At 59.2% G+C, this 16715-nt stretch overlaps 1 protein-coding gene across 1 annotated transcript in view; it reads left to right on the forward strand.

Annotated features, from left to right (window-relative positions):
* The window catches only part of NHERF2 (NHERF family PDZ scaffold protein 2), a 40889-nt gene continuing 24174 nt past the window's right edge, over positions 1–16715 (forward strand). The window contains exons 1-2 of the mRNA XM_069810506.1: positions 1–464; positions 4932–5189. Coding sequence (XP_069666607.1) covers positions 255–464; positions 4932–5189 — 468 coding nt within the window. The 5' untranslated portion in view covers positions 1–254. The remainder of the gene's footprint in view (positions 465–4931; positions 5190–16715) is intronic.

The following is a 16715-nucleotide window of genomic DNA, read 5'->3' on the forward strand; positions in this document are numbered from 1 at the left end:
TCTCCTCCCGCCGCGCTCCCGGCACCGCGGGGCAGCGCGCAGCATGGCCGCCCTGCGCAGCTCCCCCGCCGCAGCCCCAGCTCCAGCTCCAGCTCCAGCGCCGGCTCCGGCTCCGGCCCCTGCCCCGGCCCCGGTCCCGGCCCCGGCCCCGGCCCCGGCCCGCCCCTCCGCGCCCGCCCCGGGCCGCGCATAAAAGGGGCCCCGCGGCCGCCCCCACTCGCCCGCCCGCCGCCTCCGTTCCGCTGCGCTCGGCCATGGCCAAGGACCAGCTGAAGCCGCGGCTGTGCCGCATGTTGAAAGGGGAGAGCGGCTACGGCTTCCACCTGCACGGCGAGAAGGGCAAGAGCGGGCAGTTCATCCGGAAAGTGGAACCCGGTTCGCCGGCCGAGGCGGCGGGGCTGCGCGCCGGGGACCGGGTGGTCGAGGTGAACGGGCTCAACGTGGAGCAGGAGACGCACCACCAGGTACGGGCAGGGGGTGGGCGAGGGGCGGGCAGGGCAGGCAGACACCCCCCCCCGAGCACCCCGGGTTTGAGCCGCCCCGCCAGCTTGGCTTTGCCCGGCTCCGGCCTCCCTGGGGTGGGCTAGAGAGGGGTGGCTTTCTCCCAAAATAGCTGTGCCCGAGCATCCTTGGCCTGGCCAGTGCTGGAGGCTGTTGGGGTGGGTGCCCCCCCCCCCCAAAATCCTAGGCCTGGGCTGCTTTGTGTGCTGAGTTCCGAAGGGAACGGTTGCGTGGCGCGGGCTGTCTTGCTGCTGGGGAAAGGATGTTGTAATTGTGTAAAGGTGGGAAAGGCGAAGGTGTTTCGGTATGGGCAGGGCACCGCTGCGTTATGCAACCTGTGGTGGAAAGGAATGGGGAGACCTGGGCTTTATTTCTGCCTCTGCTATGGGTTTCTTCGGCCACTTTGGGCAAGCTGCTCCTGCTTCTGCAGCCCAGAGTGTATAAGGATGCCTTAAAATCTACTGATAAAGCTCTGCAGATGTTCAGCAGTTCGACTGGTTTAAGTGAGATAGGGCTTGTAGAGAAATAATGGCTGTTATTAGACCACAGCTGTGAGGGGGGGGGGGTCTGAGTAAGCTGTTTCTCAGCTCTGTAACAGAAGCTGCATGCTTTGGGCTGTGTCATTTTCTGCTTATAAAACTAAAACTTGTATTTGTTAAACAGTTTAGTCCAAAAAAACAAGCAACGAGACTCAAGCTGCTCCTGTCTCACCGCAGATGCAGAGCCTGGCAGAGGCACAGTGCCCACTGTGCCCATTTGCCTAATGGCTCGCGGGGTTCTGCAGGGTTTAGTGCTTTAGTAACTTAAAACATATGGCCGGGCCCTGCTGCCAGCCCTTTATCAGGGATGTGCCTCGTGTAGCTTGTGGACCTGGCAGAGTTTTGGGGGGTTGTGGATTCCTGGGCTTCACCCACCACGTGTGGATGTTGCTTTGCTGAAGGTGAGGCAGAGCCTTCCAGGTGGTTCCAGTAAAGCCTTTGTGGACTCCTCTCTGGGGTCTTGGTGGGTTTTCATGGCTAATTGAGCCTGTTTTGATGATCTGAGCCAGCTGTGTAAAAGTTAAAGTTTGTCTTGAATGTGATTTCAAAACCCTTGAAGGAGGATCCACATTTTGATCTGGCTGGGCAGAAAGGAGGACTGTGTTCCTGTAAGGAGCCGCGTCATATTGGAAGCCAACAGAACTCCCTGCTGAAACTGGGATGCTGGGGATGGGCGATAGCAGAGCTGAGACAGCCAGCTGTGTCTTTGAAATGTGTGGGAGTTTTCCAGTAGGTCAAGTGAAATGGGAGAAATTTTCCTGTCTTCCATTTTCTGCTGGTGGAGGCAGGATGAAGCCCTGGCACTCGCTCCCTGCTGCAGAGCAGTGAATGGGATGGAGTGTCCCGTCCGGGGTGTCGTGGAGCTCACCGCTGTGCTGCGTTCCTGCTGTGATGGCATGAGTGGTGGGAGCAGGAGCAGCCCTGCCCCAGGACATGCTCTGGGATTGCCCTTTCTCCTGCCTCCATACAGCAAGAACCTTCCCCCCACCCCAGAAAAACCCACCCCAGCACTGATGGACTGTGGGAAGGGCGATGCCATGGCGAGTCAGATGCTGGCTCCTGCCAATGCGTTAAAGCAGCCAGTTTGTGGCCTCTCCTCCTTGTGCTGCTGAGGTCCCCGACCTTGAATAAGTAACACTTCTCCTTGTGCATCTGAAGCTGTGGTGGGACAGAGCCCGCAGCAAACAAGGCCTTGCTGTTTGGGTGTAACTGTGTTTCGAGCTGAAGCTGGCGGCATTTGTGTCTTTGTTCTCTGTTTTTTCCTGGCCTTACCCAAAGAGTGAAGGCAGAACGTGTTCTCAGGGCGTTTCATGTCTTGGATGCAAAATTGCATCCTGGCTCCTCGGTTCCTTGCCTGGCTGGGCAGCGCAGCGAGGAAAGCCTCTCCAGGTCCTTGCTGAGGCTGGCAGCGCAGTGCACAGGCAGAGATGTCCCTTTTGGAGCAGGAGGGATGAACTGAGCTGTTCCTGGTGACACCATGAGTCTCCCTGTTGGGCAGCTGGTGTTTGGCAAGGGTGGAAGGGTCCGAGCCGGCTCTGCTGGGCTGGTGCTGGTGTAGCCAGGGGTGAAGGTCTTTTTGGGTGGAGCTGCGGAAATCATGCGGCTGGGACCGGTGCTGAGAAGGTCCCCAGGCGCCAGATGCGCAGGCGAGGCTGTGTCGTCTTCAGAAAAGCTGCAGACTCAAGCCTGTGACCATGGCTCGGAAACGGGTAGGGTGCCAGGCTCTGCCCGTGTCGGGTAGGACCTCGCCGTGTGCCTGGCTGCTGCTTTGCCTTCCACCTCGCTGCTCTGTCCCCAAACCGACTTGCTGCTTGGGGAGCTTGTCATGGAATGCCCCTTCTGCTCGTCCCTGCTATCGGGGAGAGGGCGAGGGGCTGCTCTGTGCCCGCTCTCCATCCCTGCCTGGCTCAGCCCCTGGCGCTCTGGGGCATGTGGGGCTGAGGGGACGCTTGCTCCATCGTTGCTCTTGCCGTGGCTGTTGGGGAGCTTGGCAGCGGGCTGAGCCCCAGCACCGTTCCCTGCCAGTTGGGAGGGCAGCTCACCCATCCTGCCCTGCAGCACCGCAGCAGGTCAGGGTGCTTCGGTGGTCCCTCTATGTTTTGTTGTGGTCTGCGTGACCCTCCTCCCTGCCAGTGATTAACTGTGCTGCCCTAATGCCTGGGGCACCCAAATTGCAGGGTCTGGGGGAATGTCGCTGTGTGGGACCCAGCATGCTTCTCCTGCATGCTCCCCGCAGGTATTGCTCGTCTGCATCTCCTGCAACCACTGCACGTCGGCTGCCTGCTCCCAGGTCCCTTTGGGGAGAAGTGGCCTCACACAGGCACTCCCTTGCCAGTATCGGCAGCGCTGTCTGATGTCGCATGTAAATAGATCTGAAAGGGAGCAGATGGATTTTCTGGGGCTTGATGGAATAGCATCCTTCAGGCCGGTTATGGATGGGAGCCCTGGGCACGCTGCTGCCCGACGTGGCACGTGGAGACGAACCCTGCAGCAGATTAGTTGGTTCAGGACAAGCCACCTTGTCTGCAGTCTATAAATTTCTTGCTGGTTGTTTTTTTCGTTTGCAGATACTGGCTCTGTTGACCTTGAATGGAGCTTGCAGGGAAGTAAATAAATGCTAGCTAATTGCGCATTAGGCTCGTTTGTCACTTACAACCTTGGTGGTTGCAGTGTGTCTGGCCGGTGTGACCTAGATCAGAGCAGGAGCTCTGTAAGGAAGCCCAGTGCTGCTTTGGGGGTTTCCCGGCACACCCTGGGGGGGGGTCATGGGTCTGTGGTCTTCAGGGCCACCTCATGGCTGGGGATGGCTGCTGAGCAGCATTGCCAGTGATACCACCCCTCCTCCTCTTCCTCCTTGGGATGAAGGCCTGTGCAGGGAGGAGGTGGCCCAGCAGAGCCAGCGCTCTGTGGCTGCTGGCAGGGATTCTGGAGGCAGTTTCCCTTTATCCCGCTCCTGTGCATGTCCTGGATTTGCCCCGTTTCCATCACAGCCTGCCCTGGTGTGATTTACCCGCCTGCCTGGCCGTGGCTGGGATCGGGTCCTCCCGGCTCTCCCCACCGCGCCGACACGGCGAGCTCTTTTCAGAGCCTCTGCCAGTCACCGATCCCTGCGAAGGAGCCGGGCAGGAGCAGGACAATGGTCCCCATTCAGCACTGCCTGGAGCTGGATCCCAGGAGAGACCGGCCCATCTCCCGCTCCCAACACCGGCTTCCCTTATCTCTGCTGGCTCCTAGCACAGACTGGGGATGAATGTGCGGATTGGGTTGTTTCCTTCATAAATCCACCCAGGGTGGGGGGTAGCTGTACACCGGTAGGGTGGGGAGCACCCAGCAAAGGCAGCCCAGCCAGTGAATGCCTGCGTGGGTGCTTGGTGCCTCCCTGTGCTCCCCAGATTTCCACCCTGCCCTGGGTATTGGGAGAGAAAGTCACCACAGGTCAAGGAAATGAGGGTGTGCAAGATGGTTTGCTTGGTGGGACAGATTATGTTGACCCTCTAAGGCACAAAACCAGGCAGCAGGGTTTTTGATGCTCGGGGGCAGTGAAGCAGCCTCTGGGAAAGCTCCTGTCTGAGCAGAGTGGGTGATCCTGGGTGGTCTGTGCAGTGGCCCTGGGCAGAGCGGTCAGGTCGGTTGCAGGGCATGGGGTGGAAAGAGCCATCACCATCATCACCTGAGGCTGCAGGCAACAGATGCTTCATCCTGGGGGTCCCCCAAAGCCACGCTCTGCCCTTCTCCCCCATCACCGATAGCTGGAAGTGACAGCAAAACTTGCACCCTGCAGCAAGTCCGAAGCTGCGGGAGAGTGTTGGGGAGTTGATGGTCCTTGGGTCCAGCTCCTGCCACAACCAGGAGGTGCCTGGGTTTCTGCTCAGTTGTTTTCCTCCTTTCTAGGTTGTGCAGCGCATCAAAGCCGTGGAGACGGAGACCCGCTTGCTCGTGGTGGACAAGGAGACGGACGAGTACCTGTGCAGCCTGCGCCTGACGTGCACGGAGGAGATGGTGCATGGTGGGATCCTGCTGAACTCCGGCGTCTCGCCCACCAAGTCGGTGGGCAGCGACAACGGGGAGGTCTGGAAGCCGCAGCTGGATCTGAGTGGGGGCAGCCTCCAGCGGCATTCGCACAGCTTCTCCTCGCACGGCAGCAGGAAGGTGAGTGCAGAGCCGGGGAGTGGGTGCAGCCGCGCTGGGAGCACCTCCCTCTGCAAGCCTGGCTTGCTTCCCATTGGAGAAAAACCTTCTGCACGTGGCTGTCCGCTTTGGGGACCCCACTGTGTCCCAAAGCAGAGGGCCAGCTGCCCCTCGGCCTCATTCGCTCTTGCTCGAAGCAGCATCGGCTGCTGGGGGCTGCACTGCTGCTCTCCCCTCCTGTGCCCCTCGAGGGTCTCCTGAGCCCCGGGGGCTGGCACAGAGGGGGTTCGGGGGGGCGAGTCATCAGCCCTGGGGACGAGTGACCCCCATGGTGCCTCGGCTGAGGTTGGCATCCCAGCCTGGCTCTCACTCACCCGTGGGGACAGGCTGCACAGACTAGGGACGCGGCGAAGCTGGAGCTCGTGAATGAGCTTCTCTCCCCTCCATTATTTGCAGGAGGGAGGGAACATCTGGGGCAAATGTGTTCTCAGCTTTTTGCTTAAATAGGAAGGAAATTAGCTCTTTTTCAAGTGGCCTGGGTCTGGACTGTGATTCTGCAGTAAGTGCCTTTTATTGGTAAACTCCTTTCCAAAAAGGAAAGAATTTGGGGTGGAAAACGTCCAATTTCCATGGCTGCCTTGCTGCTGGGGCCGGGCTGGCGGAGACGGCGCAGCCTTGCTCTCGGCAGATAGCGGGGTTCAGTCCCGGCGCTGCCCTTGCTCAGGGTGTGAACGTGGCAGGAACAGTGTGGATGTCGTGTGGCCGAGCCGGTGACTCTGTCACCTCTCTGCAGCTGCCTGTCCCCTTCCCTTCCACGTCCCTGCTCTGCAGCCCCCCCCATGCTTGCTGGTCTGTGCTGCCAGGCAGGGAGCAGTGGTGCTCAGCCACCTCCTCGAGTGCGGAGGTGCCGTGGGTGCACTCTTCTTCCTCCTCCTCCTCCTCCCCAGGGAGCTTGCAAGGGCTCCTGGTCAGCCTCTGCCCCCTCAGAGGTGGGGTGGTGGCTGGATGCTGGCCCAGAAGTGGTCGTGGGGCTGCCAGGAGGACATGGGTGGGAAAATCAAGAAAGCTTTGTGTCCTCGGGAGCCCCCGTGGGGAAACAGCTGAAGAAATTCCCCCGTGCAGGTAAGGGGTGGTGGTGGTATGAGGCAGGAGGCATGTGCATCTCCAGCGGTAAGGAGGGGGTCTCGCCTCCGATCCTTCCCTCTGGAGCGCTTTGGCATCTTGCAGAGGAGGGTCCCCCTTCCCTGGGGCTGGCAGGGGCAGGATAGGAGGCAGTATTTTTTTTTTTTAACTTATTGCATGTTTTGAAGCTGTTTGAAGGTCTGTGTGATGACGATGGATGCATTTCCCATGGGGGTAGGTGCAGTGGGGAGCTCGTCACCCCTGGGGTGGTTGGTGGGAGAGGAGCTGTTCTGGGGTGGGGGGGCATGGCTGGGGGCATCTCTCCAAGCTGGGGATTTCCTATCCTGTCTCTGTTTCGTTTGCTGGGTGCAATCCAACAGCGTGTGCTGACGGGAAGTCAGGCGAGGGGAACAGGACGGTCCTTTCCGGTCTTTGGGTTTCGGCTCCTCCAAGGAGAGGGTGGGACGGGGAGAGCCAGGCAGGGCTGGGGTGCAAGGGGGGAGAAGCACCCACGCTCCCCCTCAGAGGGGCTGGGGGCTTGGCCGGTGGCTTCGCCTGGGGCAGCGTGGCTGGGGCATTTGGTGCTTGCTGTGCCAGAGCCGGCGTGTGGCAGAACCTGAGCTGGATGAAGGGAATTGACTCTGGGGGTGATGCCCATCGTGTGGGGTTGGGGACAGGGGCTGCTGAGCTGGGCAGTGCTGAGCGTGTTGGGTATCTGCAGAGCCTTGGGTCAGCGGCTGGTTTGCTTCTGCTGAGCTTTGCAGCGCCCAGCTCTTCAGGCTTTCCTGGCCAAGGTCACTTCTCCGTGCTGGGACCATGAGTGACCGTGGTACGAGGTCAGGGGTGGCCGGAGCAGCAGGACCTGCGTCCTGCTCCCATGCCTTGCTGTCCCGCTTGCTTCAAGGTGGTAAGAGCTTCTCCAGGCTCTTGGTCTGGGTGATGGTGGCTCTCTGCCTAGGTCCAAAATGGCTAGAGGCCAGGGGAGCAATGGTGAACCCCGGTTCCTGCAGTGCTCAGCCCTTCAGTGCCGTGTCCCTGCCTGGGGCAGCTCTAGCCTGAGCCGAATCCTGCAGATAGCTGGCGCTGGGCCCACGTGGTGTGAGCAGCTCCCGAATGCGGGGGCTGTTTGGGAGATTTCTGTCCCTGCGGCAGGGCTGTGGCAGCTGGGGTCCAGTCAGAGACTCGTCCCCAACCAGGTTTGGAGGGGACCAGGCTCTGAGCTGGGTGGCACTGGGAGAAACTGGGCTTGGGCTGGCAGTGCTTGGGTCTTTTGTGTAGCTTCCCTGGAGGCGTTCAGTGAAGGAGGAGAAAAGGCAGCTCCCTTCCCCCTGCAGACCCTCGGCCCCAGCCTACCCCTGTAGGAACTGGTGCCGATGCTCCGGGCTGCTCCCAGGGAAGCAGCATTTTTTTGAGCAGCATTTGTTTATGTAAAGGCTGCAGTTTTCCTTGATTCGAGGCCAGGTTTTTCAGTGCAGCCCGAAGCGAGGAGCAACTGAAAGAGGAGGGAAATCTGGTGGCCGTAGCAGTGGGCAGCAGGGAGGCGATGTGGCAGGCAGGGTGGGCACAGCCCTGCCAGCCTCCCCCGTGCTGCCCCAGTCTTATTTTCCAAAAGGAGTGACCCCTCTGGGCGAGCTGCCGTGGGTGGGGAGGTCAACGCGCACCCCCGGGAGAGACCTGGCGTCCAGGACCTTGTGCTCCAGGAACCACGGTCATGCCATGAATAATTCAGCACGTATTTAAAATCAGGCTGCCTGGCCCCGAGAGCAGGTCAGCAGGGCTGGCTGCCATCCCCGGCACCCTGGGGACGCGTGCCCTGCGTGGCCGTGGTGGCAAGAGGAGCAGGGTCTGCCTTTCCCCATCCCACGGCACTGCACCCAGTGGGGGGATTTGCCCACTTGCTGCCTGCCCCACGCCGTGTCCCCTGGAAGGGGAAGCAGCAGGGCACGTGCCCCCACGCCACGTATTCCCCCTGTCCCAAATATGTTCTCGTGGCCACCGGGCTGTTTTCTGCTTTTCCTCAGGACTCTGGCTCTGCCTTGCCCGGCACCCGGCGTCGAGTCCCCTGGGAGGTTCGGAGGTAGCAGGCAGGGTTGTGCTGGAGGGTGAGGGGGTCTCAGCGTGGCAGGGGCTGCTTTGGGTGCTGGGTGCCTGGTGGCGAGCTGCTTTTATTGCAAAGGTGCCTTTGGGACAGCGGGGTGAGCTGACGGTGGCTGTTAATTAAATGCCTGGGCTAACGGCGTGTAAAAAGGCAGGCGTGCTGTGGGGCTGGGCTGGTGCTGAGCGGTGCTGCCGGCCGTCCCGGGGGTGTTCGTGGTGCACAGGCAGCGTGGCCCGGGGCTGGCAGCACCTTTGCAGGCAGGAGCCGTGGCTCGGCTGTCCCTGCTCCAGTTGCGCAGTGGGAGGGATGTGCTGTTGACCCCCCCGTTATGGCCACGCAGGCTCAGTGAGCCACGTTAGGGGTGTCCTTGGGACTTGCTGCCTCGCTGCTTTCTCCAGGTGTGTTTGTAGGAGAAACAAGAACAATGGTCAAGCCACCAAGATGTGTTCGGGGTGATGCAGTTGCCCTCCATCGCTGCTCCGGTTGCACTAAAGCACGACTGCAGGGGGTGGGTGTGCAAAGGGACCTTTACAACTGGCATTTATCTTTCGGGAAGCAAATGCACATCTTGTAGCTGCTGGATTCAAGCGGCCTGTTGGGTCTGGGAATTTTAATGTAGGGGGATTAGTAGCCGGTTGTTAATTGTCCCCCGCTCGGGGAGCGACAGCATCACCTTAGCATTGCTGCTGGCAAAACCTGCAAACAGCAGGAGAACGGGTGTCCCTCCGCCGACACGGGGGTCTGTGGCTGGCTCTTTGTCACGACAGGGAGCAGGCGTTGAGCCTCCTGTGTGCCACCGGCCTGTGCTTGAGAGGAGCTGACGTGCCTGGGGACAGACGTGCAGTTTTCTGGAGGAGAATGGATGAGCGCCTGGGTGCCTTTTGAGACCCACAGGTGTGGGGCCAGCGCTGACATCGAGGCAGTAAATATTTACACTACTGTTTGGGTCAGGAATAAGAACTTTTTCTGTTGCAAATAAAACTCTGCATTGCAACATCTTCAGCTGCCAGCTTTCTGCTGGAGTGCTGGAGGGGCAGTAACTCGGGACAGATGTTTTCAGAGAACTTTGCCAACTCAGTTGAGGCCCAAAATTTAGGGCTTGTAGAATAACCACAAAGATGTAATAAAACCTAACATGAGCAGAAATGTCTGCAGTAATTATGTGATTAAAAAAAAAAAAAAGAAAAAAAACCCCAACACCAAATAAATGCATGGTTTATATTAAAGCAATTCCCTGCAGCATCCTGTGCTCCCTGGGCCCCGGTGGCAGGCTCAGACCTGTGGGGAGAGGGTGATCGGGGAGGATGGCAAAGCTCGTCCCCGGTACAGCCTGGGTGAGGTTCCCACTGTGCAGGCAGAGGCTTGGGGAAGCCCTCCGGCACAGAGCCCGAGGAGCTGTGGCCATGTCCCTGCAGCATTCCCTGCCCTTCCCACAGCAGCTATTTTTGTGGATGCTGCCAGCCCGGCAGCTCTCGCTGCGGGTCTGAAAGGGCAAAGCCAAAAGGAAGCCATGTACGTGCCCTGTCGGGGCAGGGATTCATCACCGTGTGTGCTCTGTGTTTTGTCTGCTTAAAAAACACGTTGCAAAGCTGCTTCTTTACCCACAGCATGGAGCTGCACCAGGGCTGCTGGGAGCACAGGTTGCTGCTCTGCTGTGCCCGGCTGAGAGCATGGGATGGGAGCACGGCTTCCCGCATCCCTCCTGGGGAAGGGAAGATGCCTGCGGGGAGCTGGGAAGCGGGACAGCAGGGCCAGAGACCCCCTGCCTCCCCGCAAAGGGCAGCGTTGCAGCAGGTGCTGGGCTGTACAGGGATGGCGAGGGCTCTGGTTACTGCAGGAGCTCAGTTGAGGAGCGGCGGCAAAGCTGAGCTTGTTTTTGGGATTAGCGCTTCAATCCTGTCCCAGAGGCAGCGGTTCAGCCGGCATGCGGGGAAGCCGGCGGGTCTGTGCCGGCGCTGACCCCGCTGCATTATTGATAGCACCGGGCTCGCCGGCATCGTGTGTCACGGGGCCGGGCAGAGTCGGTGCTGGGACCGCAGGTGGGCTCTGGAGCAGCTCCAGCCCGCAGCATCTTGGGGACGGAGCATCTTAGGGGACACGGCAGCTGGAGGTGTCCTCTCTGGGGACAGCGGCAGGATGCTTTCCCCTGGCCTGGCGGGGTGGTGGCCCGTGCCGATCCAGGCCATAGGAGGCTGTGCCGCACCGCGAGCTTTGCTCGGAGGAGCCTGGAATATTTTGCTTTCCTGGGAGGCTGGCCCTTTCCTGCGCAGGCAGCGATAGGCTAAATGGATAAAAATACCTGATTTTTCAGACTGTTGGTCACTCTGACAGCCCAGCGACTTGGCGCTTGGTTAGGAGTAGGACCTGGTTTTGCAGAGACCCCTTTGCGTGAGCATTGAGGTGTTTCAGGAGCTGGTTGCGCCTTTGCCTCCCATGGTGTGCGGGTGACTGGGAGCAGTGGGATCTGTGCTGCTTGAGGGGCTGGGGGGGGCTCTGCATCCCATAGCGTTGCAGGTTCCCACGCTGGGACCGGGGCAGCCCCAGCCTCGTTCCCCATGCGGTCCCATCTGCTCGCTCCTTGTGCATCGGCAATCTGTTAACTTCTGATTTTTTGTTCGTTGGCTTTTGGTATCAGTTTGGGGCTGGCATCGCAGTGCCGCCGTCTGCAGCGGGGTTTGCTGGAGCCTCGGCTCGGGTGGTGATGAGCCCGCGGAGGAGCAGCGTGGGGTGGGTATTGCCGCAGCACTCGGAGGAGGTGCCGGCAGGGATCTGAGCCTCGTCCTGCTGGATGCAATCCAGATACGAGATGGGACACTTACTCACGGTGTTGTAAGGTGAAGAAAACAGAGTGTTGCTCGCTATGCTGGAGCACGGCAGGGTCAGCCCTGGCTTCCGACCCCCCCAGGTCTCGCATACTTGCATCCTCCCAGTGCTGTGGGAAGGGGGTTTGAATGGAAAACGCTTCCTTTCACGTGGACTGTGGCTGTGTCCCATCACCCAAACCACCCGGGAGCTGCGGGTGGGCTGCGGGGACAGATGAGGGAGCTGAGCGGGCATCCCCTGGCCGCAGCTCGCCTGCCCAGGCTCCGTGTGGGCAGCGGGTCCTGCGGCAGAGCTCGGCTGGGGGGTTATTTTTGTGCCGGGGCAGCGCAGGAAGCCCCTCCCGGGGAGGAGAGCATCCACCCCGCAGCAGAAACTTCCTCCACTGCGATATTTTTAGTGAAACACAAAGCAAAGTGGAAGGGAGCGGGAGGCAGGAGGCGGATTAGCATCGGGAGGAGCTGCGCCCTGCCAAGAGCCTTTGTTCCTGGGGCCATGCGCTCCCAAGGGACACCCGGTCCTGCGAGGGGACAGTGGGGTCACCCCTCGGACCCCCCACCTTCCTGGGAGGGGGGCAGGAGCGTGGGTGGGTGTTTGCATCCCAGCCCATTGCCTGGCTGCAGAGGAGTGATGCTGCTGACATGAAGAGATGCTGCATGTGGTCCAGCCGGTGATGTTCCTTTCTGCATCCTCGAGTAATCAAAGGCTTTCCCTCAAAATGATTTGAAAACTGATATTAAATGGGAGCCATTCAAAATGCAGCTTGCTCCGGCACAGCCAGTCCCAGCCCCCTCTGCTCACAGGGATGCGCTTGAGCAGCTTGCTTTAATAACAGCCCCACTTAAAAGTGGGCTGCTTGCCAGCTGGTTAATGGTTCTGTTCAATAGTAAGAATATTAAATGGTTTCAAATAAATTAAAAATCTTTTGGCAGAATCAGGGCCTTCTGCATGTGCCCTGGCAGCTGCACAGAGCCTCTGCTGTGACTTTGCTCCATCCCTCAGAGTTTCTCCAGGCTAGTCGGGCTCATGGTCTTGTCACGGTGGAAAAAACCTTAAAACAATATTGGGTTTGGTTGGGTTTTTTTTTTGATTCTCTATTTATTCCCAAAATCCAAATGAGTTGTGGAGGAGGGGACAGACTGCATGTTTCCAGCTATCTATCCAGGACTGTCCCTGGTGCCACCGTGCAGTGTGGCTGGATAAAACATTTCCAGGAGTTTGACCCCGGACCTGGCACTGCTGCAGGTGATGCTGCGGGTCTGGGTGAATCCCACCTCCTCCTGCCCAGCCCCTCCGGGCACAGGGCTGCTCCCACCCAGGGGAGAAGGTGCCGGCGTTACGGCATTGCTCGTGGGAAGCGGAAACACATGGAGCAAAGGTGCCGTGCACATTCTGACTTACGGCGTGCATTCATGGTCGGAAGGGGCCAGGGTGTCGAGCTGCTGGCTGGGCACACCTGACTTCCAAACAAGGTTTTAAAGAGCTCCTTTTAATCCATAAGGTGACATCCCTTTACTGATGGCAGCTGTAACAGCACACAAGTATGATGTGATGGCTGTGGCATTGCTTCTGTGCGCTTCGTTCCTGCCCTTCAGTTGGAGAGACTGAGGCTGCGAGGTGGAGTGATTTACCCAGCACTATGCGAGAACTCGGTGTATAAATGAAGGTCTGAATTGAGCTGGTTTTAGCTCCCAGTTCTTGGCTCTATCTCTAGGTGTGGAGATTTTACAGGTAGTGGTCGGGAGACTCCAGGTTGGGATATGAGAGAGAGAAAAAGTTAAACTCGTAATCAGCAAAGGGTTTCTCCAGAATCACAGGTCTCTATAAATAAGGAACTAAAACCCAAGTTGTCGACATAATTATTTCTGGCAAGATCCATATCACAATCTAACTTTGTTAGAGCTTTTGCCTGGACTCCTGAGTGTTTTAGTTCCACTGCTGTGTACGTTTAAACCGTAACCAGACTTCGAGCTGGAGTTTGTTGGCTAAATGTCTCTCTTTTCCCACTAAAGCCTTGCAAGAGTTTGTTACCAGGTAAAATAAGCCGCTGGTAGATGTCTGTTAGTGGTGAGTCTGTGAAAGCCAAATTCAAAAGTAGTTTTATGAGCGGGGGAAGGTAAGAAAGATGATTCCCTATGGGTACCAGTGCCGCAGTAGTGTGTGGGGCTGCTTTATGGGCATCTCGGGCTCTGACTGCCTGGCGGCGGGTGTCTCCCTCAGTGGGGTCTCCAGCCCCAACACTGAGCCATCCTGTGCGCTGCCCCGTGGCCAGGGATGCTCGAGAAAGGAGCGGGGCAGGGAGGAGCAGTGAGTTGGTGTCGGGATGCGGTCCCGGGACCCTCCCTCACCGTCTGCTGCAAACCCAGTTAAGTGAGGCTCACCGCCTGCATGGACCCGGCGGGAGCCCCGCCGCTCACCCTGTGGTGTTATGTGATTAAACCCTCTTACAGATTTACAGGGACTAATCCCCTTAAAGAAACAAGCAGCACAAAAGGTGGTGGGAGGGCTAATCCCTCCGCTCCTGCCTTGGCGGGCTGCGGCAGCTTTTCCCACAGCCCTCATGGCTGGGGCTGTACCACCCGGCTGGACCGGCATCCCCGGTGATGTGATGTTCTGTCCAGGGACTGGTCTCCAGTGGCTCTTCCTGAGCCCTGACAGCTCCTGCCTTGCCACGTCTGCAGCCACCGTGGCCAGCACGGGGCTGGCTCGCTTGTGCCAGGCTCGCAGTCCCTTATGAGTGGCCAAAGGCCATCCCAGGTAAATCTGTTAATTCTGGCCCTGGGGTTGTTCCTGGTTAGCAGGATTTAATTAAGACAAGCCCTAATTAGTTCTAAGCGGGGTGAATAGTCTGCTTTGCCTGGAAGAGTTCCCTGCTCTTGTCTGGCAGCTGTTAACGAGCGCAGCGCTCCCACCGACATCGGGGGGGCTGAGTCTGCCCTGGGGATGGGGTACGTGGGAGACCCCGCATCGTGCTGGAGAGGTGGTTGGGACAGCTTGAATGTGGGGATAAAAATTGCTTCATGCCGCTCCTTGGAGCGGCTGCTGGTTTTTGCTGGGCACCCAGATCCATCTTTCGGTTTTGCAAGCGCTGTGCCGGGGTGTCTTCTTTCCCTGCGGCTTTCTGGTCCTCTTCAGCCCTTCCCACGAGCACAGCTCGCAGCGTGCTCAGAGCCCCGCAGCCGGCACCGGAGTGTGCCTGACACCGTGCACCCACCTTCACCCAAGGTTTATCAGCAGGAGCAGCCGGAGCCTGGTGCCGAACTCGAGGGTTATCGCGGGAGGTCCTCCCGCACCGCGTCGGAAACGCACTTTGTCCTGGACCACCCGCCGCTGCGCAGGGCTTTGGCAGAGCCACCTCCGAACCTCCTTATCTGCCCCAGCATGGAGGTGCCGTTCCCGCTGGAGATAAACACCAGCCCCTCGTCCCAGGAGCAGCGGCTGGGAGGGCACTCAGCTCCCTGCAGCATTTGGCAAGCGAGGGGCATCTTCTGCGGTCTTCTCATTTTTCAGAGGCTGGTGTTTAAAACGTGATTTTTGGAGCTGAGCATCGCAGTGGTACAGGCTGAGTGAGCGAGCCCTGATGCTCCCCGATTGCATCCCCGATTGATCCCGTGTTTTCCAGCAGCATTGTGGGATGGAGCTGGCGCCAGCATTTTGCATTGGTGGCTGTGGAAGGAGGGTTGAGTCATTTGGAGGAGGTTGGAAGCCCCAGGCAGAGCCATGGACTTTGGGTGCTGGGTCCAGACTGGCTCCATGGGCAGATTTTGTGCAAAAGCTTTGAATTGTGGGTTTTTGGAAGGAGGGGGTAGCTCGCATGTCACGCTGAGGGCTGGGAGCAAGGCCCCTCACTCCTGCTTTTTGGAAAATTGCACCCCTGGATATTTTATTGCCGGATTTTTAAATACAAAAGGCCTTACATTTGGTTAACCCCAAGCGCGGGTGCCACAGCACTGGCTTTACTTTCATTATAAGGAATGCAGAGGATGTTTGGAGCCCTCCCCCTGCCCCGTTTCCTCCAGCAAGCCGTGCCGCCTGGCCAAGACAAATATTGGTAGTAAACTATTGAACTTCCCTGGTCCCAATGCTCCCCGGCGCTCACAGAGCAGCGCCTGTTCTCCCCCCTTCCCCGGGTGGGGGCTGGGCTGGGGAGGCACAGATGCGTCCCCATGCTGGGGACAGCAAAACGCTGCTGTGCAGTGATGGGAGCTGGAAGGTGTGCAGCGAGCGTGCGGCAAGTGCGCGGTGAGCGTGCAGCGTGCTCTGCGGGGCTGAAGCACCTGTGGGGCTGCACCCAGCTCCTCCTGCCCCGTGCCCATTGCACCCCTCGCCCCAGTCTGGGCACAGGGTGGGTTTGGTGGCAGATCAGGGGGAGAAGATCGGCCCCAAAGGGCCGGTACGATGGCTTGTGCGATCTGTCTCCCACCTTACACGTGCTTTATTGGGCTCTGCAAGTCTAAATACAGCACCCGTGACTTCTTCCTCCAGGGCCAGGGGAGGCTGCAGGGATTCGGGGGGAGGACCAGGAGCAGCATCCTTGCTGGCCTGTGGTGCAGAACACAGGCTTCCCCATCCCATTTTAGACATCTCGGCCAACAGCCACCTTTCTGCAGGGCTGCAGGTTATTTATTGACCTGCAGGGGACTGCACCCTATCCCCAGAAATCAGGCTTTCGGGGCAGCTCTCAGTGGGTTTGAGCAGGTTGGTGCTGGCCCCCGTGGTCTGTGGATCACAGCGGGCAAGAAGCAGCTGTGGGACGTGGGGTTCGCTTACGCGGTCCTGCGGTGGTGTTCCCCAGGTCCTGCAGCCCTGGCACGGGCACTGCAGCGTGGCCGTGCAGCCCGCAGGGTGAGAGCCAGGAGTTAAGAGGCTGAGCAACCTCAACCCTTAAGAAAAATATCTTTCCTTCCCTGGGTGTGTGGCTGGGAGAGCCCTGCCTGTCATGGGGTGTGCGGTGTTCTCTGGGGAGGGAACGGTACTCCCCGCGGTGCCCGGTGCATCGCGTGAGAGTCCCCACCATCTGGAGGGGGATTTCCCTCAGCACTGGTCCTGCCAAGCCAGTCGCTGTGGGAGCACAAAGCTGGTACAACTGGATTCCTGTTAGTGACCCAGGGTTATTAAAGGCAACGAATGGAGCCAGCGTTAACGAATGATTTGGTGATTGCTCAAGGCTTGGCTGCGGTGAGAAGCTGAGGAGTCTAAAGGGCAGGCTAATACGGCATGGTCAGCGGTTTTATGGTGCACGGCTCTGGCCAGAGCCTCTGGCTGCAAGCGAGCGCGAGCTCGCGTGCGGGGTGTGCTTTGGGTCCTGCCCTGCGCGCAAGGCTCCATTTGGGATCCATCGCCTGTCCTTGGAGCAGCGCTGAGGACATGGAGACGTGCCGCCGTGGGTGGCAGTTGTACCTCCGATTTGGGGTGCTGCGGAGCGGGGCACGTCTCTCCCCTGGGGCTCGGCCCCTGCAGAGGGAGGGAGCACCGTGCGATCAGGGAAGCTCATTCCCAGCATCTCC

Source organism: Haliaeetus albicilla, chromosome 22, assembly GCF_947461875.1.
Source record: "Haliaeetus albicilla chromosome 22, bHalAlb1.1, whole genome shotgun sequence".
NCBI classification, from domain to species: domain Eukaryota; kingdom Metazoa; phylum Chordata; class Aves; order Accipitriformes; family Accipitridae; genus Haliaeetus; species Haliaeetus albicilla.